This window comes from Trematomus bernacchii, unplaced genomic scaffold (assembly GCF_902827165.1).
Source record: "Trematomus bernacchii unplaced genomic scaffold, fTreBer1.1, whole genome shotgun sequence".
NCBI classification, from domain to species: domain Eukaryota; kingdom Metazoa; phylum Chordata; class Actinopteri; order Perciformes; family Nototheniidae; genus Trematomus; species Trematomus bernacchii.
The window spans coordinates 5,313,967-5,338,475 of record NW_022987689.1 but is presented as its reverse complement, the minus strand read 5'-3'; the positions used below and the strand labels follow the sequence as shown (position 1 = coordinate 5,338,475).

The 24,509-nt window shown below is 40.9% G+C and overlaps 1 protein-coding gene across 1 annotated transcript in view; it reads right to left on the bottom strand.

Moving 5' to 3' along the window:
• Positions 1–2,252: 2,252 nt before the first annotated feature.
• Positions 2,253–24,509, bottom strand: part of gpc5c (glypican 5c) — a 95,185-nt gene continuing 72,928 nt past the window's right edge. Inside the window, exons 8-9 of the mRNA XM_034137309.1 lie at positions 19,877–20,018; positions 2,253–4,509 (exon numbers count right to left, since the gene is read on the bottom strand). Coding sequence (XP_033993200.1) covers positions 4,325–4,509; positions 19,877–20,018 — 327 coding nt within the window. The 3' untranslated portion in view covers positions 2,253–4,324. The remainder of the gene's footprint in view (positions 4,510–19,876; positions 20,019–24,509) is intronic.

Here is a 24,509-nt window from a genome sequence, read left to right as displayed (position 1 = left end):
GCTTCTTAAGGTTCCTGATGTATCGGTAGCTCATCCCTGAAAGTGTGAATTAGTGTTAAATCTACTCTTTAATAAGGAACGAAAGGTTTCTGTATGTGTGTGAGGGTGTGTGGACTTGGCCAAGCCAGTGGGACAGAAGCGCTGATGTGTGCTACCGTTTAAAATAGCCCAGACAGACAGCTGAGCAGCTGTGACCTCAGGTCCCCGAACCTCTCAGTTACACTCACTGACCACTGCTCCTTGCAATGTGTGAGTATGTCTGTACCTACAGTACGATACACTGAATCATCCATACACATTTACCCTTCACACTTTCTTTACGAGGCTAACAGAAAGCGTATAGTTAAAAGTAATTTGCAGAATAACTCTTTTTCAGTGTCTGAGATTGCTCCCATTATTGTCCATATTTAAAAGCCATCCATGGCTTTCTGCGTCAGTCAGCGGAGGTTATTAAAGGATACCAAAAGGCTTTGGTTTTGTCAGGCAGGGACAATGCAGTCCAATTACAAGACAAGTCACGATATCCTCCGACTGGGCATTCTCTTTGCTCTCGTCAGCAGCCAGCCAGACACTCAGCAACAAGCATGAAATAGACTCCAAGGATCAAATACAGACTGCGTGCGATTGGAAGTGTACAACTGTGGGACAGGGTGTGTGAATGAGATCACCGGTGTGATGATTTTTGTGTTCATGGAAGTGTATGTGCGTGTGAGAGAGCGACAAAGAGAGTGCGAAGGAGCTTGTGGACAGTGAGTGCTTTAGCCAGGAAAGTGTTATTAGTTATGTGCTCCCAGGCTGATGGCTATAACAGGGGGGAGGAGTGGTGAGACTTGGAGGGCCACTGTCGCCTGATACATTGCCAACAAATGCTTTTATAACCACTGTGGAGAAAAAAAGACCATGGTTACCCTGAACACCAATTATAAACATTACTCAGAAATATTTTTGCTTGAGTCCCATTGTACTGAATGCCTTTGAGATCCCATTGTAATTCTTTAGAATGTATCTGGCTTTTTCTGGTAACGCTAAAATAATGTATTAAACATGAGGTACACCTGATATAAGCCATCATTTCACTCTATTTGAACTTCATTTTGGGCATTTTAGCAGTTTGGGAGTCTCACCACAAACATGGCTCCCTTCAGGCTCACTGTCTGTTTATATGTGTCCTACAGTAGCTAAGACAGGCTAACAGTTATGATAACTCTGCAGCTGACAGCACTGACTAATTTAGGGCAATTACAGGCCATGAATAGGCAAAGTTTCCCCTACAGCAGCAGCCAACAAGTCAGCCACACATCAGCTGAGCGGGCAAACTGTCACTGTCGACGCCGCTGTCATCACCACTGACTCTCCTTTCCAGCAGCAAACCATTTGATGGCTTCTACAGTCCCCTCTGCTCTATTCCTGGTGCAAACATGCACCGATATGTTTAGCAAGAGGCTTCCTGGATGCAAATAGAGAAGGTCAGACTATGACGGCTTGCACTGCCCACGCCCTCATAACTCAGTCCAGTATGGTCAATGAAACACTGATGTGTTTTCAGGGACATGAAGCAATCCACTGCAATATAGTCTTATTGGTTTGAAGTAGTTCAACATTTCGGGGATATATCCTCTTTGTGAGAAGAATAGATTAATACTACTCTGATATCTGTGTGCTAACTATGCAGCTCAGACATGTAGGCAATTAGCTTAGCTTAGCATAACGACTAGATGCAAAGAGAACAGTCTAAAAATACACTTTCATCTTAAGCTCTCTACTTTCTGGAGTCTTGTGTCTCAAACAAGACACCATTTGTTACGCTTTAGCCAGGCAATTATTGAATATAGTGTACTATACACCGTCAAATGTTTCCTTTAATAGGTTCAGAAAGTATCACTGTGTGTGGCTGTGCATAATGTGGAAACCTCACTGTTTAATATTCACTTTTGAGGGCAGAGGCATTGTGAGTGCTGTGAGCATAACATATTTTAGAGCCTGCACACCTACTGCAACACAGTCTGTTCAAGCCCACACAGTCCTAAGAGGAATAATCAGGAACAAGTACCATGTGTGTAGGTCCACATTAATGAACATATTTTCAATTTATTAGAACTCTGATTTAGGGAGCTTATCAAGGCCTAAAGTGACTGATACTCTTTAAAGAGCAGGTACCAACACAGGCAGACAAGCAGAGCACTTGTAATAGAGCTCAGGTACACTGTATCATACCGATACAAAAGAAACACAATGAGACACAAAACAAATGGCAAGTGACTTAAAATATATACATTTATACACATGCGAGGGTAAAGGGCTGTAGGTGAACTGTGGGTGCATTGAACGACAGTCATTAACAAACTCATACAGTATGATCTAAACAAATGTGGTTACAGAACATAAGATGTGACACATTTAAATTGCTAAAACCTTACATAGCTGCAAAGTAATATATATTGCATGTATATGTGAGTAGTTAAGCGGGTCTTCTACTTTTAGGCAGAGTCAATGGTGAGTTACTTTTCAGTAGGGAGAGGGAGAGCTGTTTACAAAACAGGCAAGTTAATAGGGGAGGTATTTCACTGCACATAGACCCTTGTAAGTGTGTAGACCTGTTTACCTTAGATACTGTATCCATATAGCTTTTAGGGGTTATCAGGTATAATACTGTATCTGCATAGCATTGACCGTACATTCAAACTCATTCACACTATTCATTCAGGTACTTAAGTGTACATTACATTAAGCATCCTCATCTACACAGAGCGAAAACAGATACACGGAGGAAGCCATTATAGCAGTCACAGAGTCTTTTGTTGAACTTCCCTTTTGCTCCATCCCCATGAGGAATCATTTAAAAAACAAAATAAGATTTGCTTTTATTCTGTTGGAATTCCAAGGAATGGTCTGCTTAAGAGTGAGTGACGAGACAATGGAGCTTATTTGGCAAAGTGTAAGATAAATCCATGAAAAGGGACACAATGGATATATATACCATAGTATAGTGTTAGCCATTGTGCACTATTGCTTCTGTTTAGTGATTATACTGGGCAACAGATACACCCACATTTCTCTTTTTGTGTGTGTTAAATTGTATTTAAATCTGCATGTGACAAATCGACCTTTGAGAGAGGAAGATGAAACCTGACTTCGCACCATCAGTGAGATATACTGGAAAAAAAAGCGATATATGATTTTTCGATGCTTCCCCAAATAAGGCCCTGATCCTACCGTAACAATTTTGATAACTTGATAGGTCATTCATGCATTAATGTGCAATTCAACAAGCAAACACACAAAACTGGATGCACAATAAACGTTAGTAAAATCAACAATGTACAAGCTTTGTTCAAACATCCAAAATGTGTCAATTTCTGTAGTTGGCTTGAGTTCGAAAATGATGTGCATTCCTGCTTTATTTCTTACAGAAATGATATTTCTTTAGGTTTATTTGCATTATTTTATACGTAATATGAAGCAGACAAGCACAGTCCATTCATAGCTAAGGGAAAAAACCCAATTAGCTCGATCAGTTAAGAGCTTTTTGTTGAATCAGTACCTCATACAATTTTCAAATCTTTCCACCTATATACAGTTACATACTATACAAACCTAGTTTGTCTGCACAATGTGTTCAGCCGTGCAAGTGTGCCCGTGCTCTACCTGTGAACTCATTACATTCTAATCCCCGCCCAGGTACACAGTCATTAGAGTATAACAAATCTGCTGTTCTGGGCCAGGCACCTGGGATTGATCTATCAATCTATCATGCATTCCTTAATCCTCCAAAAGAAAATGAGTCGAGTTTTCAAATGAATTCTTCTGCCTGGCTGGCAGATGGTGCAGTGGCCGTGATGGTGTTTTTAGCTCCGAAGGATAAGCAAAAACCAACAGCAGGAAAATAAGCCGGCTATATTTGTATATGTGAAACGTGAATGTGAGTCTATATGTGTAAGCATTTTTTAAGTAAAATCAGAATGATGCTGACCCATTCTGACGACAAAAGGTGTGATATGTGAGTGATGGGGCTGTATTGATGTCTGTAAACATAAACGTCCAGCCCCCAAAACAGCCTAGAAGCAGCCGGACTAATCTTAGAAGATGAGCGTGCATGAGATAAAGCTTCACCAACATCAGTGTTGCTGAAGGACAACAAGTTCCTGCACGTGTCCTCTTCTCTTCCACAACTTGTCTTCTTTGCCGATTTCCCGTTATAACCACCCATCAATGGCAGGAGAAAGGATACTATGCGTGATATGTATATGATATGAGTGTCTCTGTGCATGTATGTTGATCCTAGAGGAGGCAGGGGTCGGTGGGGGATTCACAGAAGATGCTGGAATCAGAACAGGGTCCATTGCAGGCAAAGTGCAGCAAAGAGCAGTGCGAGGCTCCACAGCCGTGCCCAGCTGGAAGTCGCTGAGCCCCCTATCACCTTCACCGAGGGGGGCTTGGAAGGGTTCTCGCGTGGGCTTTCACCTCCAGGCTGTCTCCCCAAGGGCTTCCCTCCACTTGAGGCTGTATGTGCTGTAAGAGACAGAAACAGAGAGAAAAGGTGAGAGAGAAAGCAAACAGAGATAAATGGTTTAGCTCATCACTGTAATCATGCTAATCTGCTTTAATGTTCAGAGTCCTTTAGGCTTGTAGAATTGTATATGAGGGGCTTTTCATCATCCAATCACTAATCCCTTCGTCTCATTCCAAGGGACTTCAAAAAACAATCACATAAAAATGATGAATGATTATGTCTGTTACAGTTGAAGTGAGTTCATATGTACATCAGAAGAAGCACAGCTGTGGGTGTTTCAGTTGAAAGCGCCAATAAATTATTTGAAGAGTGCTTTAAATATTTCAAAAGATCTTTTACAGCCACTGTGTTACTATTCAGCTACCAACACATTTTTAAATCCTTCTGTCTCAGTGACAAAACGGTGCCACTGTATACTGTTTTTTCTGCCCCATGTGACAGACAATTAAGAACTGTCATCTCCACACACATATCATGATGGAGGGTTGACCATGTGTCTAATATCCAGCAGCAGACGATGAACAACCTTAACTGCGTCATTACGGCCAATCAGAGATAAATTAAGGTGATGAGGGTAAAGCAGATATTAAGAAACGATAACAATTCCAGTCCCCAAGACACACATAAAGTTACACAAACCACTTTTTCTGTCTACATTGGTGAAATACCAGCTTTTCTTCAAGAGGACTCTTCTCATGAATCAATCCAACGGCTTCTTTTCCATTGACAAACTTCATCATCGCCCTGCCTCTAAACCACCTACTTTCTTCCGTTTGTGTTTGCGACAGATTGTTGATGCCTCTAAAATCAAAAGGAAATTATTCTCTCTGCTTGTTAATCATCCTTCTTCCCGCTCTACTTTACGCATTCCAAACCCAGCCCAGATATGTTCATCATTAGACAGATTACCACGTTCAGCGCAGCAAAGTGCACCCCACACTTCCAGTTACCAATGAAGTTACCCTGCATCAATAAGACCTTACAAGTGCCGTCAATTTTCTGTGTGCACGTGCTGTGCTAGGGGCTCTGCAAGCTTTGTGTGAGCTCTCAAAGAAGGATGGGGTGAAATCAGGGAAGGCTCATACCCATAGATTCTGAAAGAAACAAATAGAGCCATGGCCGAAGAAAAGAAGAATACCTCAGCCATACCAAAGTCTCAAAATGTGTCTTTATGCTGTCACTGTCAGAAAAATAGGCCAAGTTTGCAATGATTCCCAGCAGTGTGTAAAACTGATCTGTCAAAAATGCAGTTGTCTAATTAAATACTGTTTGAGCTTCCTGTGTGGGTACACTACATTGACAGTCAGGTGTGTGATAGGTTATCAGATATTTCATCTATATAAAATGGGAAAAATGTGGCACCCACACAATACCTTTGAATACCTAACTAAATCTTTACAGACATAGAAAATACAAAGCGTATTTCTCTTTCAAGGCTAACATCGAATAAGATGTTTTCCTTTCACACTTGGCATCTAAGAATGCATTCTTTTGTAGCACATCAACCTATCCCTACTGTGCCCTATGGGTCTGTAAGCATGCATGTGTATGTATTTGTGAGAAGGGATAGGCAGGGCTCTGGAGAGCGAGGGGAGTGTTTTCCGTGCCAATGGTTTTTGTTGTTCCAGTAGACAATAGACAAAGACATCATGTATTCTAAATCAGATTGCTGTTATTGTCTTAATGGAAATGGGCTGCATCTCATCGGGGACATTTCAGTAAACAGCATTTGGAAGGGCCAATGCAGCACTAACTCCACTGCAGGCTAACCAACAGGCTAATTAATGGAGCAGGTCCATGCCAAAACAAAGAATAACGGCATAGAAAAAAGCACTGGCACTTTGGAATGCATGGTGTTGGAAAGCCTTGTGATATTTGAACTATGCAATAAAACTAATCATCTAACATGGTCTGTTTTAAGGTAAAGCCAAACCAGGTGATTGCCTAGAAGGCCACCAGCTGCGAGGGGCATAAAAGAGAAGAAATTAGATATTGTAATTTACCTCACGTCTTGTTTGTATTAAAATGCCTTTGTGTTCATAAATCAAACAAAGCTCACACAAGACTCAACAAACCCTCACAACGACATTCAGGACATGGATGAGGAATACTTCTTGGACCCAAAGAGGTGTCCAAAATGTGATGGATGGATGGATCAATGCTTCAGTAACACCGGTGAATCAGTTTGACATATTGTTTACACTCAGAATGAGAATATCTCTTATAAATAGAATTAGACACTATTTAAAGAGGACATTGTTGCAAAATCGTGAGTGGTTTGATTCTAAAAAACAGATCAACATCTGTTGTGAAATAGACAGTTTAAGTGCTTCAAGACACAGCTCTGCCATTTACAGGCGCAGTAGAATATAAGACATAATTAATGTTTTATATACTGACATTTTATGTTGCAGTAACGCAATGTGTCATATGTATCTAATACATTGCTTTTAAACAATTTTCCCACATTTTTCAACATTGTTTTTTTTTAAAAAGGATCTCAAAATGTGAGGAAACCTTTAAACTTTATCATGGAAAGTAATAAAAAAAGCCCCGCCCACATAGAGCTAACACACATCTGAGAAAAGCAAAGATTTCCAGTCTGTTTCAATTGAAGTTTGAACTGATTTAAGTTTCTTCCCCAGCTATTAGGTCCTAATAATGTGTATAGTGTATATATACAATAAATATTCATGACTTCACATATGCCTGGCTTTTTTATTTGAGAAAGATTGTCTAGCAAAAACAACTATACTGCAATAGTGTGGAAATGTCATGATAATATTTACAAATACAGTTATACAACGGAAGAGCAGAAGCAGTACAAACTTGGTAAAAGCAGTATTGTATGTTAGTTATGTTCCTAAAAGCAAGCAAAAACTAAAAGTACAATGAAATGAAAAGCCATGAGGGCAGGAGGATAAAGGAATGTGATGTTGTTGTCATAATGAGACAATGTTAGCAGATAAGCTGGGCTTCATAAGCTGGCTCATGTGTAAATCCCCCAAATATGGTGGAGGAAAGAAAAGGGAGAACAAGAAAGAGCGACAAACAGAGGGTGGGAAGGAGGGAGAGATGACGGAGAGGGTTAGAAGAGGGAAACAGTCAGTTTGGCTTTTCAGTATGAGTATGATGATCCATCGTCACTCGTATCAAGACAGATGGTATAAATCATCCCGGGCGACATCAAGGCTATGCGATGGCACGTAGAGATGCTTCTTCCAATATAACAACAGTCAATGACATATTTTCCCCAGCAGTACAAGACAAATGTGATTTGATTGGTAAAAAGCTTTATAATAGACAACAAACAGTGGCAGAGGAAAACATGGTGATGGAAACCAACAGAATTGGAGTGCTAAGGGGAAGAAGTGTGTAAATATGTGTGTGTGGATCCTATAATAGAATAAAGTGTGGGTTGTGCTAGCTTTCATTTCTCATTAGAGTCATGGTCATGGCGAGGAAGAGGATGGGGGATCATGTCACACATCTGAACATCCAACACTGATATATAATGACTGTGGTACCTTCATACACATGCAGTGCAAGTGGGGAACACAGCTGAATCCCAACCTATAGCTTGTTAAAGAGGGGTGTTCTGTCTTCTGCCAGCTTGCTGACCTTTTCATTGGCTAAGTGTGTGAGAAATGATTCATAGAGTCCTCTGTCACTAATGCTCCTCCAGATGGGTAGATTGTGTGTTTGGAAGAGCCTCCATTTCCCTCTGGCCAAGGAGCAACAACAGCTGCTTCTAACAAGCCTGGCCACGGCACTGAAGAAGAGGTGGACCTCAGGCTTTAGCCAAGAGGAAGGAGGGATGGAAAGGGAGGGGAGGGAGAGAGGAAGGGAGGAATAAGGGTTGGAAGGTGAGTGGGAGGAATAACAAACCCCTTGGCCATAATTCTTTGGAAAAATTGAGGGACAGACATTTGCATGATGGTTCTTTGGGCAAACATGTCAGTGTATTGCTGCTACTCCTCCCTCTCTCTTCGTCTCCGTCCTTCTCTCGTTCCTGCTCTTAACTATTTTGTGTTTCAATGGGTTAGCAAGCACAAAGCCACTGCTGCCACACAGATGCACCCCTGAAACCTATGCAAACTGTTCTCAAACAATCATTCCTCTGTCTTCAACTGATACGATTTCATCTCCCTTATCCTCAGCACGTCATACCTACTGTAGACGGGAATACAGACACGGACCGAACGCATATAACCATACGAATACACTCCATTTGGGATGGCAGCAGGTAACAGGGCAATGAGTTTATTGAGGGACACATCCAATGAGTTGCTTTAGGTCCATGTGTGTTGTGCATGGCTGTGTTTGTGTTTCCTGGGACTGAACACAAGCTGCCGAGCTGTAATCCAGTGAGGAATGGCACTACTGTATACTGGGGCTTAGCAAGTTGTCACACTATATTCTATCAAGATAACAAGGACGTTCTTTCAAGGCTCAACACTGACTTATAACCATGACAGACCTAAATGTGCGTTCTCTTCAATTCAACTGTGTTCGTTTTCTTTCTATTTCTCTGAATCTGCCCTTGCTCGTGTTGTTACATCTCAGTCTAATTACACTCTCACCTACCGTTGTCTAGAGTAACTGAACCGCCTACATATGCAAATAGAAGAGTTGCTTATCATTTGCTTTTAGCCCCCGTGTCAGTTTTCACCACCCAGTCTGCTTTGAACAGTTATGGAGACGGTCAGAAGGCGGATGTTTGATTTATGGCACAGTGAGGGAGCGTGGTGGAGGTCAGTAACTTGTTCGTCCTCACTCTCATTCTCACCACCATCCTCTCTCCCTTCCTTGACCTTCAGGGTCTTCATCGCTTGATGTGAGACAGACACAGGGGGGGGTGGTAAAGCTGCTCATGGGCTTGCGTTTTGACAAGGCCACTGGACCTGCCTCACAGCAATGTTTCATTAAGTGGGAAAACCTTTGACACATGTTTTTTTTTTTAACACTCACACAGGCAGACAGAAATGTAAGCATGCGCGGAGGCTCAAATATTTACGCATCTTCATGGACTATGCACACATAATGACAGACATTGTGTCTACATTTAGAAGTGAGACAATATGCGATTGGCATGTCACCCATCTTTATAATCTGTGTGTGTCCAGCATACATTTAAGACTTGAGAATGAGCATCGTTTCCTCTCCTGTGACAGCTAGGCCAAGCAGCTGAATAACGACACTGTTAAGTCGTCAAATCAATCCATATTTGCTGAAAAAAAAAAAAGGTCTTTATGCAATTGTCTATATGTCGTTGAAGCGTGGGCGCCAGCTCATCGTTTCTTAACTGCAGTAAAATCAGTAAAATGATTTGTACCATTAGTCTCTGTCATTTGCAAGGACAGGCTATTCTCCTCTGATCCAACCTGATGTGTAACCTTTGCTAGATATTTGCAACCTGCCATCTATCCCTTGATAGTTAAAGGCTCTCTGTTACCTACAGTAAGTGATGAGAACAAATTGAAACAGATACAGTACAGTGTTCCACAACCCCATTGTATCATAGGCACACATTTCAATATAGTTTAATGATTGTAGATATTACCCGAGTTATTTCATACACTTGGGAGATAGCTCTGTGCTGGCCCTCATTTGGGGTTCAACAAAATGACGTCATCATATTACTTGATTGTAACTTTAGCATAATTTTCACATAACAATATACTTGAATGCATGAAGATTTCCACACACTAAGAGGTATTCTCTTTTCTCTCTTGGGTAAAGCAAGCATTACTATTACACAAAGCTATTAGTCTGCCTCCGATTAGACCCTTAGACACCGATAAAAGAGTGATGCTGCTCCTGGTGGCCATGGATCACGGGTGTCTTGACGTTGTTAGGTTCAGCTGGAGAATGCTAAAACTCTGTGGATCACTATGTTTTTAAAGTTGTTTTTTTTTACCGTCTTACACACACACACACACACTCACCTTCCCAAGCACTTACATGTTTCCTTATCTCTTTTCACACACACTTTCTCACAAAGACGGATAAGGTTAGAGGGTGGAGAGAAGGGGAGGATGTATTCACACAGTTCATTACTAGCCATCCATCTTTGCGCTGTTTTTGTCTCACCCACTATGTGGTGCCATGTCAGGCAGGGGCTCCTTGCCCCGTCAAACTAATCTACCAACTCCGTATTCTAAGTAACACACACACACACTCACTTCTCTGGGAACCGTCCCTCTGGTTCACAGGCAACCTACAGTGTATAGGGCTTGAAGGCCACTCAAGGGGCTAAAGGGGCAAAAATACAGGGGCACCAGTGGGGAACACGTCTTACTCCAGCTAACCTAGCAACGGGCACGGCAGCATGGCAACTCCAGAGCGGGGATCAGTGCAATGGAATCTGCCCAGCGCGATTTCTTGGCTACACTAGACTATTAAGCTCCTTGGCAAGATTAAGATTTACTCCCCTATACACAAACACATACACACAGAAACAAATAGGCAAAAGAGGCCCTGGGAGGACAGTGACCTCCACCAGTCAATGTGACACATTCTCAAGATGGAGGGGCATCCTGAGGAGAAAGTTCCCTTTATGCAAGAGAGAAGCTGAAGGCTCAGTACAACCCCACACACAGATAAAAGTCACAGCATATTCTCCCCTAGAACACTGATTTTGGATGATATCACTCACACTCACACCAACACCTGCATGCACTCAATGGCAGATGCCTCATTGCATTGGCAGGTGTCCGGTTGTCCTTGTAGACAGACAAGCGTGAAGGATGCAGAGATAAACTCACATTCATATTCTTTTGCTCTCGCACACATGCATGCTCACACCTCATCGCCATCCATTATAGTCAAGAGGAAGTGCAGTCAAGAGACGCTGTCATCGTGTGTGTCTCCCGACATAACATTTCACACATGGATCCCTCCCTGCTGCCTATTGAAATAATCCAAGCAGTACAGATGTCTCAAGTCGCATGCTGACAATTTCTCACATTGTTTCTCTCTATAATTGTGTGTGTTGCTTTTCCTTGAGTACTGAGCATCCAATGACAGTCAACCCTTGAGAAGATGTTGATGTTCAAGTGACACTTAGGGCTCAAAGGGCCTTAAGAACAGAAAGCTGTGTTTTTAACATGCTCATTGTCACCAAGGAGTAGTGCTGTATCCACTATAGGGTTGTAATGGTATGAGATCTCTATAATATTATAAGCGTCTCAGAGACAAGACAAATATTAGTATTACCAGATACAATGACCCTTAAAAGGGAAGAAAACACAACAATAAACACAATTATAAACGTGATAAAAAAGGATGCAACTATAATAGGTTATACAGCTACAGTAGAGCTTGTCAGTTTACATATTAGCATAACTATTGTATATTCAATTAAATACAATACATGTATGATACCCTTCACCTTTATACGCTGGTATACTGTGATACTGGCACTTTGTTGGCAGAAAAGTAAAATGTAGAGAACAGGATGCGGTCTTGTGTTGCGGCACGTGACTAGCCTCCAATGATTTAAAGTGATATCCAAGTGATACTTGCCTTTTATCTTCAAAGTCAGAAATGTGTGTGGGGTAGAAAAAAGAAGTTGTGATGATATAAATGTTTGATTTTGTGGGGGCGAGTCGAATACTTTGATGTAAACTCTTGGTTGCATAACTGACTGCAGTTTAAGAATCAAATTACTCTGAACTGTGCACTAACTACACTGTCAGTGGGCCTTCTTGTCTGATCTGTAATCAGCTGAAGCAGTGAGAGGTCAGCCCCCTCCCAACCCTGGGGCCCGACAGGCTGTTCCAGGTTCAGCTTTAATTGCCACATCAATTATGGACAAGGGAGAAGGGCTTTGTCGCTCTCACTGCTGGTCAATAGCACACGCTTTTAATGAAGTGACTTGTCTTGCATGTGCAGCCCTTTGATGCAAGCACATATAAGCCGCACATAGACCAGCACTACAGATAGTCAATACAAAAATTGGCTCATTGCTACCAACCTCCATTATCTGACCACTCATGCAATGCTAATGCTCTTCTGCTATCTGAAACAGATACTCTGATCGTGGTTGTTCTTTAAAACAAAAGTTTGAGTTTAAGATAGAAGGAGCTGCCTCAGTGGGAAAATCCAACCCAGAGTCGTTTTCTTGCTTTCATTCCTTCTTCCCTCGCCTAGTCTGTATTTCCCCCTGCATACCAGGCTGATCTGAGACAAAGAGGATCAGACTCATCCCTGCTTATCCTTCTACTGTATTTTTCAATATCAGTGGAATGTCTGCCTTTATTTGCTCAGTTTTGTGTTACAGCAGGAATGTCAGTTTCTGTGCTAGCAGCCAGGAGTAGGCTCCAGGCAAGACAGGGGGAACATTCACACAACATGCCCCCCCCCCCCCCCCCTCCAATCACCATCCCAACCCCAAGCAGAGAAGTCCAGGTATGGACATTAATAAAGCAGCCCAAATAAACAAGTTCCATCACTAAGTCACCTTATCTGTGGCTTTTAGTGTGTATATCCAGGGAAAAAACATTTTCACAAATTCACTGAGTTCTGATTCAATCTTGACCATTTGGCAGCCTAAAGGTTTGGTCCTCCAGTAGCCTGACTGGGGGCCGGGGTGAAAGGGTGGTATGCAAAGGTATTCTGCACACAATAAAATTCAAGTAATATCCATTGAATTTGCAGCTTTCAATAAAAAACACTTTATGAGTCTGGACACCATCTTTAAAATGCCATTTACTGCTTGGAAACCTGCAAATCGTGTAAAGATTTCTTGTTATATTGGTGAATAACAGCTCCTTCTGTGGTACTGTAGTTAAGACTTTTATGTGGCTACCGTATCAGAGCCCTGAGTCACTAACATTCCTTGTTCCTGGGCTGGTAAACTTCATAGCAACCATACAAAATTCTGAAGTCTATGTATCATTTTTACTAACTTCCGAGGTAGTAACTCCTACCACTTCCTTTACTTTATAACCTGTTGCCATACCAGAGATCTTTGGTGTTTCCAAACATCCAAAGGTGTGCTGGAGAGGTTCAATCATAAAAGGCCTCACTGATACTACTTAAAAAGGAAATGATGATGCTGGCTAATGAGAACCATTCTCCTCTGATGACCGCTTGCCTAGGGAGCCATTCAAGCTCATTTGCTCTCAAAGTGCCATAAAAACCACAGGGCAGGCTAGCTAGGAAGAAAAAGTAGATCCCTGAAAAGAAATGAGGAAGACTGTATAAAAAAAGGACTGTTCAAAATCTGTCAGGTTGTTTTAGTTGCCTACAAATGTAATTTATTGGTGCATATTCAATACATATATAATGTCAGATAGAACAAATAGATGACTCTGCATATTTGAGTGAAAGTATGACTCCTCCCACATCCATCCGTTAACCAGACCATCTTCCTGCGTAGCAAAGCCTTCTCTGATCCTCTTGTTCCTTCTTTTCCAACCCTACTCTGCCCTAGGGTGCTCTCTATCAGCCCCTTGAGCTCCAGATGAAAGGCAAAGGGGAAATGGCAGTCCTTCTGGTAATATCCGCAACGGGACACAGCCAATACATCTGCTGGCCAGGCGGCCTCTACGCACGCCACTCCCAAAGGGCCCCGGCTCAGTCCAGGACCTGGGATGGGAAGATCAAGGGGTAGGGATTGGGTTTACCCAACCTGGTAGAGTACACAAGCACCAAATCCCCCACCCACCCTTCTAACCCCCGTCTCTCACGGTAGATTCGATCATGGGTTTGTATGTCGCAATCGCATTCTCTGAATCTGTTAACATTTTATTCTCACATTAGCTGTAGTTCCATGTCACATCTAGTTCAGCAGCTACACATCGTATAGCAACATGGTATTACCCCTCCAGTGTCTCAAACCATTTCCTTTGACCTTTACCTATGTCCTCTCTCAGACCTGAACTTGCAGGACATCACCCTTAATCTCCACTCTTTTCTCCATTTTAGGAGTTTTCTAACATGAAAGGCAGGTGTAATGTGTCCAGGGCAACAGCAGGCTGGAGTGGGCTTGGGGCAGGTCCAGTGTAATCCCGCTAACACCGGTGTAGGTTGGCCATATCCTGCCCAAGCAGACGTCCATTTCAGGAATGTGCTTCCTCTGCCAGGGTGAACAGCTGCCGCACACCTTTATGGCCTTTTCGGCTTTGGAGAATAGTTCTCTCAGTGCTTTTGACATTCAGGTACGATCACACCAACAAACCAAAAACATTATGAGGCAGATATATGAAAGTTGTATCAAGGTCAGGTTCATCAATACATATTCCTGTATGCAGTGTTTTGAATGTTGGAATGGTAGAAACAAGATCTATACAATGTTTTATACAACTGTGGATAGCTAAATGTAAACTGGACATTGATTGATTGGGAGCCCAGATTTTGCTCCGGTGCCCTTCAGGTTTAGATTCAAAATCTGCTGATTGGAGCCTTCTCATGCCAGACCGACCCACCTCTCAATGTCTTTGAATGTGTGTGTGTGAGTAGGTGCGCACCCCTAGTAGGTACACAAAGCACTATTAACAACTTACATTACATTTTTTTTAAAGGACACTTAACTAGCAGGTGTTGATTGAAATATTGCTTAGAGTTTACTTCCCTAAACTCTAAGCAGCGCACACACACACACACACACACACACACACACACACACACACACACACACACACACACACACACACACACACACACACACACACACACACACACACACACACACACACACACACACACACACACACACACACACACACACACACACACACACACACACACACACACACACACACACACACACACACACACACACACACACACACCTGGCTGTTTCCTTGAGGTGTGCAAGAAGAGACAAGTACAGTTGCTATAGTTTTCCTTCTGCTCAAGAATAACAGAAGCACACTGGTTCACTATTAGGTCTTTCCATCTTGTCAATTTAAGATGGCAAATGCAATACGATCATTGTCAATGGCTTCATTTGAATAGAGAGGTTTAGCCACTGAAGTGCAGAGTGTGTGAGCAATGCCGGGGTTTATCACTTATTTGATGATCTCACTAGTGTTTCTGAAAGATTGCAATTGTTACCAAAAGAGAATTGTAATATCATGGCTCTGTGCTTCACACTTTTTCACAGCACATCCCTCCGTCCTCAATCACAGGAAGTGTTTATAGATGCATTTAATTCTCCTTCCCCTCTGAGATGGATAACCTGCTTTCTCCTGATTTTGTTTGTTTGGCTTCTCACACCTTTGTCAGGCAGATTACCTCAACAGCAGTACTACCATACAGGAATACAATACAGAAGTTTCAGCAGTGGGGGATGCTTTTAAATCTCCCACGTTATAGCCTCAACTCCAGCAAATATTGAATCAAAGTGAAATGCAAACTTTCACTCTATTCACTTTCAATATCCTAAAAAATAACATCGCTTCTGCTCCATCTGTTATTCCAGATTTGCACAAAAGGCCAGAAGAGAAAGACTACTACTCTGCCAGAGAGAAGGCAGCTCAACTCACAGAAGCAGACAGACAAATGAAGTACTGTTCTACCTTTTGATGCACAGACAGGGGTTTTTAAATCTAAACTAAAAACACACTTCTTCTCTCTGGCTTTCTAGTTAGAGCGGAGCACGACTCCTGACTTTTCCGTGTGTTTTATTTTTATTTTGTTTTTAAGATATATCTGTTGTAATTTATTGTCGTTTATTGTGATTTGTAGTAATGTGTTTTTATTACATGTACAGCACTTTGGCTCGACCAAAAATCACTTTTAAATGTGCTATATAAATAAAACCTGATTTGATTTGATTTGATTTGACATTTGGAGTCTGCTCCCTCTCCCTAATGGAGAGATAGTGGTCTAATGTGCCACTGTGGTTCTTTCAGAGATTAATACGTTAATGAGCTAGCAACAAATGAATAGCTCCTTTGGAAGGATCAGCCTTAAGTGTTCCCCGGCTAATACAGTTAATAAGCCATAGTCACGCCACAAAATGTACCACAGAAAATGCTCTCATACAGGAGCTGCAGGGCAGAGAGATGATATGGTTCATTACAGATTCACTGATTTATTCTCCTGTTCATGGCTGTGATTGCGGCAGTTGGTACATGACTAGGCCTTGTTTAGTTGGCACACAAAGTACACTATGTCTCCAGGCAAGAGGAGCAGGATCATAATAAAGATCAAACTGGCATGACATCATGCAATCAGACTGCACTTTCTTTTAGAAGCATACAGCTAATTGTACAAATATTTATACCTTCCCACTCTTGTCTTTTAGGTTTTTTGTCCATCAATAATTTACTAAGCCTTCCTTACAGTTTCAAATATTAACATTGTGCTGTGTTTTCATAGTTGCCCACTTGTAGAAGCATCTGCATTCTTACACAAAAAAAAAAAAATGGCACCGGTGGTGATGGCTGCTGTGTCTTTTGCTCCTCTCCAACTCTGCCTTTTTATATCTGTTTTATTGTGTTGCACTGTTGGAGGAGCCTGTGACCTACGATTTTCATTGTCATAACTACACTATAGCTATGTACAAATGACAATAAAAGACTTGAATCTTGAAACATGCATTCAGTATGAAGGAAGCTATAGGCATATCACCTTAGTGAGACTTGCAGGAATTCCATCACATCTGAGTGATGACAGAGACAGTGAGTCTGTTCTCTGCAGATTAGCGCTGTTCATTAGCTTGGTAATGAATTCTCTCTCAGCATAATAGCGGGCGGTCATGCCCCCTTTTAACACGGACCCCGGGAGCTCTGCCAGAGCTACACAGGGGTAAACAAGTCTGCAGATAGATGGAAGCTAAAATGTGCCTCCTGTAACACTATAATTATTTTCATCATTAGAAAAACTAATTTAGTCCTTTGAAACGTGTTAAAGTTGATGTATTTATGTAACAGTTTGTCTAATATTTGTAAAGTCATTAAAGAATAATAATAAAAATAATACATTTTATTTAACCTACAGTTTAATAAATACTCTAAGTGGTTAAAATCAACCGAACATGATCAAATGTTGTTAGTGAAAATTATGATGACGGAATTATATTATTCCCTTTGATATAATATAATTGTCATTGAATGCGCATTGAAATGTCATCCATTTTGAACATCACTTCAGTGGGAGGGCAGATGTCATGAAAACACATCAAAATGTCAAGAACCGCAATGTCAAAAAAATGCCTGATGGTGAGCTCTTCTTTCAAAATTGTTGTAAATAAACATGTAAAACATTATTTTTTTCCCCAAGCTTGTAATTTCAAAGAGCTTGACGAGTGTGAGTACAGCAGTAACTGAAGAACAACAGTCGCTATCCACCTCAAAGCTTTGGAAATTGCATAACAATACACCCAAGTCCAATAGGCAGGCTGGTGAAAATTACAGATATGAGCTGTTCATGCGTCACAGGATAAGTGTTGCGACTGCCTGTTGTCTAAAACAAGGCCTTTGCTGTAATTTGTTATAGTTACCAATAAGCAAATCCCATCTTTTCAAGAACCAAGATTTTGTATCTGGATGACACATATTATTTTAAAGGCTTAGGAACATCTGTGCAGGCAACAGGACTCACCAGGATATTGATTTCTACTTTGAGCAGAGACTAATGGGTTTTGTCCTGTAAATCTCTGACAGTGGTTTTGATTGATTATCCCCTGCTGTTGGAATAGTGCTGAAAGGCTGGCATGTTTTATCCACATCAACAACAAGGAGCAAAGCAAAGAGGACCTGTTCAGAGCTGTGTTTAACTAGAAATGTAATGGCTATTGATTGGTATATAAGCTGCATTGTGGTGTGGATAGCCTTCTCGCTATCCTTTGGTAAAACGGTAGTAGTTTTGACAGCACACCAGCCAATACCATCCAGAGCTATTGACAGAAACAGAAGAAGGGAGCTGCAGAAGACGTTATGCCTCCCAACATCCCACTGTGACACACCGCCTCAGAACGGGAGTTTTACTTAAGTTACCTATCATCTATCTTTGAAGGATTTAACAGAATGATGATTGAGCCTATGCCCCAAGAGTTTGCAATATTTATATTTTCAGTATTACAAACTGGGTGTGTCTGGTGACATTCCTCGATAAAATGATGTGTTAAGTTTTGCTATAGTGGATACACACTGTAGGGATATGAAGTATTTTTCTGTGTTTGTTACGGTACATGTTTTTGAGTCACTATATTGCCGCAATACACACTAATACAAAAAAAGCAGAGAATTCTGAACACATGAAGCGCCCTACTGATTCTTTATCAACAAGGATTAAAATCATGAGGATTGCTACTTTAACACAGGATTAGAACTTGTAAAATGTTCATTTGAGTGTTGAACATGTAAAGGCCAAATTATAATGTCATTAGTGTCAGTAGTGTCAAAAGATGTGGCAAAATGTGATTATGCTGTGACTAAAGTTATTTAAAAGACATCAATTGATTGTTTGTGTCATTTTTGCATCTATAATGATGTGTCTATAATAATGTATCTAAATTGTGTAACCATCATAAGGCAACTATGAGTGTAACATAGTAAGACAAGTTAACAAGTAAGTGCAAAACGTGCTTGTGTGCATCTCAGTGTACTTTTATAAGAGAGTATGTTCCCCTCCATGTTCCTCTTTACTCCTCAATGGTAGTAAAAAAAAGCTTCAAAACAACTCCTTTGTTTAACTTTGTAGGCGAGAAACAACATGATAATTAGGGATGGTTAACAAGAAGGTACTGTAGGAGATCAAATTATTCTAATCAAAGCTAACACAAGCCCCAACACCTCCTCACTACATTGTGTGTGCGTGTTTGTATTTGTAGTTCTGTGTGTCTGTGTGTGTGTGTGTGTGTCTGTGTGTGTGTGTGTGTGTGTGTGTGTGTGTGTGTGTGTGTGTGTGTGTGTGTGTGTGTGTCTGTGTGTGTGTGTGTGTGTGTCTGTGTGTGTGTGTGTGTGTGTGTGTGTGTGTGTGTGTGTGTGCGGATATTAAACCAAACTGGCTTGTGTTCTCAGATCTTGAGGAAACCTCCTCCCCACCAAATTGTAGCATCAAGGAGACACAATAGGCGAGGAAGACAGAGTGTGAAATGTGTTTTAAAGTGAATATCCCTTGCCATATACATATATAAGATTAATGAAAGAGAGCGTTGTGGAAAAGAGTCTAAAGCTTATAGAGCAAAAGAAAAATGAGGAATTATAATGTCTTCATCTCTCCTTGGCTAAATCAGGCGATTGAAGGTCGAGCACAGTAAAAGTTAAAGTTAAGCTCCAAAGTCTGGTTGTGCCTACTTCTATTTGTAAATACAGACGCCACAATTGTCACACAAATTCAAAGAACGTGACAGGACAAAATGGCTTGTGTGAGTTTTTGTGCACGCAGTCATGGGCATATATTACTTACAAGTATGTTCTTGACCGTCTCCTGAGGCCTGACAGCCATCTTCATCGTCACAGTCTGTGGTGCTGCCCTCCTCTGTTTCCCCACTGCCCAACTCATCCCAGGCCTCCATCTGGCCCAGCTTAGGAAACTTCTCCTGGGTCTCCTGGACAACAAACAATAATACAAAGTTTATCACTTACTAGCAGCAGTTGTTCCCACTAAAATATTCAACATCATCATGTCCCCGTGCCCCCTTTTTCTGCTCTGACATGTCAATGCCTGTAAATGTTAGCAAGGGCCCAACAGATGATACATAGAATCCTGGGATAATCAAAGTTGGCGTGTTACATTTCATTACAATCAAAATTAAGAGGAGCATTGATAACAAGGTAGAGAGAAAGCCTTGAAAAACAAAACCATTTTTTTTTTGCTGTGTGCTATTTCCTTTATACAGCAAAAATGTATTTCTATTTGGATAGAGCTCAATTTACTCTTACACCATGTTTTTCTGTTATATATATATATTTTTTAAATAGTTACACTAGTCATCTAATATGGTCATCTGTATTTGTACTTTATCTAACTGTAATCAACATGTCGACCTATAGAAACCATCTCACATGGTACTAGGACACAGTTCCTTTCCCTGACTGGAGTATAAAACACCGCTCCTTATGATGTTCCCCCCCTCCCAGCATGGGGCCAACTAATTGGACCACCTGCCGGTCCTTCCTGCTGTCAACCATCATCAAGGTGGTCTCTGTTCCATCACACCATGTCTAACAAGAAGCTCTCCTGACACCACAACAAATAATCCTTTGGAGTATAAGGGGTTAGTAAGTGGCGTGAATAAAACATTTGTTGAACATGACGAACTATAGACACACATTATTATCTCATTTTGTTTTGGACCATCCTTAAGGGTTGTATATGCATAAATGCACACATGGACACTAATACAAATTCATGAGAAGGCTCAATCTCGGTTCACAGCTTCAGGAGGATCAACCATTAGAGACATGTTCAGAGGTGGTAGGAGGAATGGGGGGGGTGTTTGATGAAGGTGACTAATAACCTTGCTATTATCACCAGACTCTTGTGTGTCACTCAACACACCTGACAGCAAAGGTGACCTTTAACCAGTTGTCTACTGAGCCTTCAACACCCCAAAAGAAACATGAAAAGACAACATTCTGATAACTATAAGTAAACTGACAATGCAAAGCTCAATGTAGGGTATAATAATGAAACAAGACTAAGGTCCTCTGACACATGCACTGCAACCCTGAATTGATCTAGAGATTACCCAGAAGAGCTGTATTTGAGAACGCAAATGTCCAATTAATTCTGACCAAACGTCGAACAGACTTTACCCTGCCAGTTACTTAATACTAAATCCATCAAAATGGATCCTCTGGGAACCAAGAATATTGTTATGTACAAAGTTTCATAGCAATTCATTCAGTTGTTGATGAGATATTTCACTTCAAACCTTCCTACCTCGCTATAATTTATGTAAGATTTAAGAATAGATGAACAGAAAGTCAAGGCCTTAAACTGACAGGAAGAATTAATGAGGAAAATAATGAGTAACCCTCACAAAACTTGTTTCAGTGTCAAAATCATTATGAGTAAGAATATATGTTTACTTTCTGCAATATTTACCAGATTATGGATTAACATTGACAGCAAGGGAGAGTGGAAGGGGACACGATATTTTAATTCATTACATCTGCCGTGCATTACATTTGTACTTAATGTGAATGTGTGTGTCCCCCCTCCCCCCTCACTCAGGCCTGAGTGAGTGAAATGAGGGCTACAAGTGAAATGAGTCATGTGAAACCATAACAGACCGCCAGGCTCCATGAAACTGGAGTGGGCTCTTTAGTGGAAGCAGCTAAAACATATCACTTATGCTCACCGCAAAAAATGAAAGCAATAGAGAAAAGCTGGATGGCTTAGTTTTCATAGATGGTCAGTAATGTACAAGAGGATTACTTTGAAAAAAGGTGAACCACATTACATGCTGGTTCCAGTATTGCATTTTATAGTTATAGATTGGCTCACATTACATCTTGTTGACAGGCACTTTATGTGTCCTGTACCTGCTCTGCCTGATTTGAGGCTGAAATGTGAAACTTTGCTTAGGCGATGCATTGGCTGCTGGAAGCACACTAAAAATCATATGTTCTGCTTTAGCTGTATATATACTGTATGCTACTGGGAATTGTCGTGCCACTTTAATGACATTTTTCTACTGCTTCGCATTACAGGAATAAGTACATTGCTTTATGTGAAAAATAAGATCACGCATCACTGTTGTGTGTTTTGGCTAACCAACCAGTCTTGTTACAGTTTTGCTGTCCAAAATATCATTGCCCAATAACCTTAGACTATTAAATATTTGTGTGAAATATTGATGAGTGCTTGAGTTTTAAGTTGAATTATCTTTGACACCTTTTTTTTCAGTTTATCCTTAAATTAAGTTGATGCTTATAAAGTTGAGGAAATCCCCTCTATGGGTTCCTGAGATATCTTGTTCATGAGTATTGGATATATGTGAGGTCGCACTGACCTTTGACCACCTGATTGTTATCAGTTCATCCTTGAGTGCAAGTCAATGTCTTTGCCAATCTTAAGGAAACTCCCTCATGACGTTACTGAAATATCACATTTATGAGAAATGTGCAAATGTGAAGTCACAGAAACCTTGACCTTGGACCTTTTTTCAAATATTAAACAGTTCATCTTTCAGTACAGTGGATATTTGTGCCAAATAAAAAAGAAATCCCTTCAGGTGTTCCCGAGATATAGTATTTGAATAAAGAATGAACAGTAAAGAACTTAAATAAATGCAGTGCACATTCTAAGGAGGAAATGCTCTACTGAACAGCACAATGTTTGTACCGACATCCTTAAGATGACCATTTGGGTATTAAGCTAATCACCGTGCCGTTCAGGGGACGTTTAACACAATGCTGCTTGGCCCAGCTGTCCTCAAAGCCTTTTAATTAGAGACTAAATCAATGAAGGCGTCGTCACTGTGGAAACCACCGTCAGGCTGCTTAAGAATTGTTGATTGGCTGCCGTCCAATGCAGTTTGTTGGCTTGTTTTGACAATGTCGGAACGGCAGAACAGAAACTCTTCGTGTCACTTCTTTCTGTTGAAATGTCACCTTAATTGTCGTATTCCAGCAGCATAGTGAAGAAGTAAATGTATAATTTGTTCTGGCACAGTAACTACAGGAAGAGAGATACGCCATGTTCCAATATGAGTAACAAAGAGTGTTGAATTCATAATACGCAGTGAATTTTCTCTCCCTCTATCTACTTTGTGATTGACAGTTGCTGCACTGAGGACCAGCTCTGAGTTTGAATGAGTGTTTTAAGCAGTATCCTGTAGAGTAGAAGCAGAACACACATTATATGCTGCTATAAGATGTGCAAGTTCATTTCAGATAAACATAATATTATAACTGAAAACAATATGTTCTAGCATAAAAGGACTCAGGACACTTACATGAACAAGAGAGTGGATTTGAGACAACACAGTATGGTCTATTATTGAAGTCAAAAGCCTAAGAAACTTTCAAAAAGGTGTACTCATGATCCATCACACATGGTACACTGAAGCAAGTGGCTGGAATATTTCAATAGCAGCAACCTTTATGTTTAGTAAAAAGCAGAAATATAGAGTGTCTTTATCCCACAGGGACAGATATCTTTATTCTCTTATAGCTCGGCCTTCTCTCTCTGACATGTAACACAATGACTTTCACGAGGCTGCTGTGTTAGATTCAGATGAGTCTATTGATAGAAAGAAAAGAGAAAGAAAGAAATGCTTTTGGTAAAAACATTCGACTGTCAATCAGACTGTCACGTCTACCTCTTCCAAACTTATTTCACCTGTTGTTGTTACATTTAAGTCGAGTGTAGCAAAGAATATTGAGAAATCTATTAGCGGATAAATGGCTGTATCAGCCTCTTTTATGATACAATTAAATATCATCAGCATCAATCTAAAGTGTGTGTGACAATGGTCGGACTCAAACGTTTGACAATTTGGCTAATTTCAACATTTTTGTTGTAAATATTCCAAGGTCACATGATTACATGTATGGACACCAGAGTATAAAGTGCCTTGCCTTCAGACATTTTAATTCAGAACTAACAGTATTAGCCCTGAATCAAGAGTGTTGCAACTTGCCTTCAAATTCTAATATTTGCAACGCATGTGCCAAGTAGAACAAACAGATAATGACACACTGACAAGAAAGAAAGACGGCGGGAAATAAACAGAGACAAGTGGGAGTAATAGTTATAGTGAGAGAGTCGTGCAAACAGGTGAAGGGGCTAACGGGGAGATGATGACAAAAAAATAAGTCTTTATGCTCGAGGCTTGCTTCGAAATTACCCTGGCATCTTAAGACAAATGAGGTAATGCTTAGGATATAATTTCTCCTCTCACCCTGCCAACACATTTTCCTCTTTCTTTCTCTTCTAAAGCATTCCTCAGACAGAGGATGATGGGGCAGGTTTGAGAGCATCAGGGGCTGAATTCCTTCCTTACCTCCTGAAGGAGTTTGGAATATAGAAAAGGCTGAAAGAGAGAGTGTGTGTGTGTCTGTTTCGGTGTATTATGTGGGATGCTGCT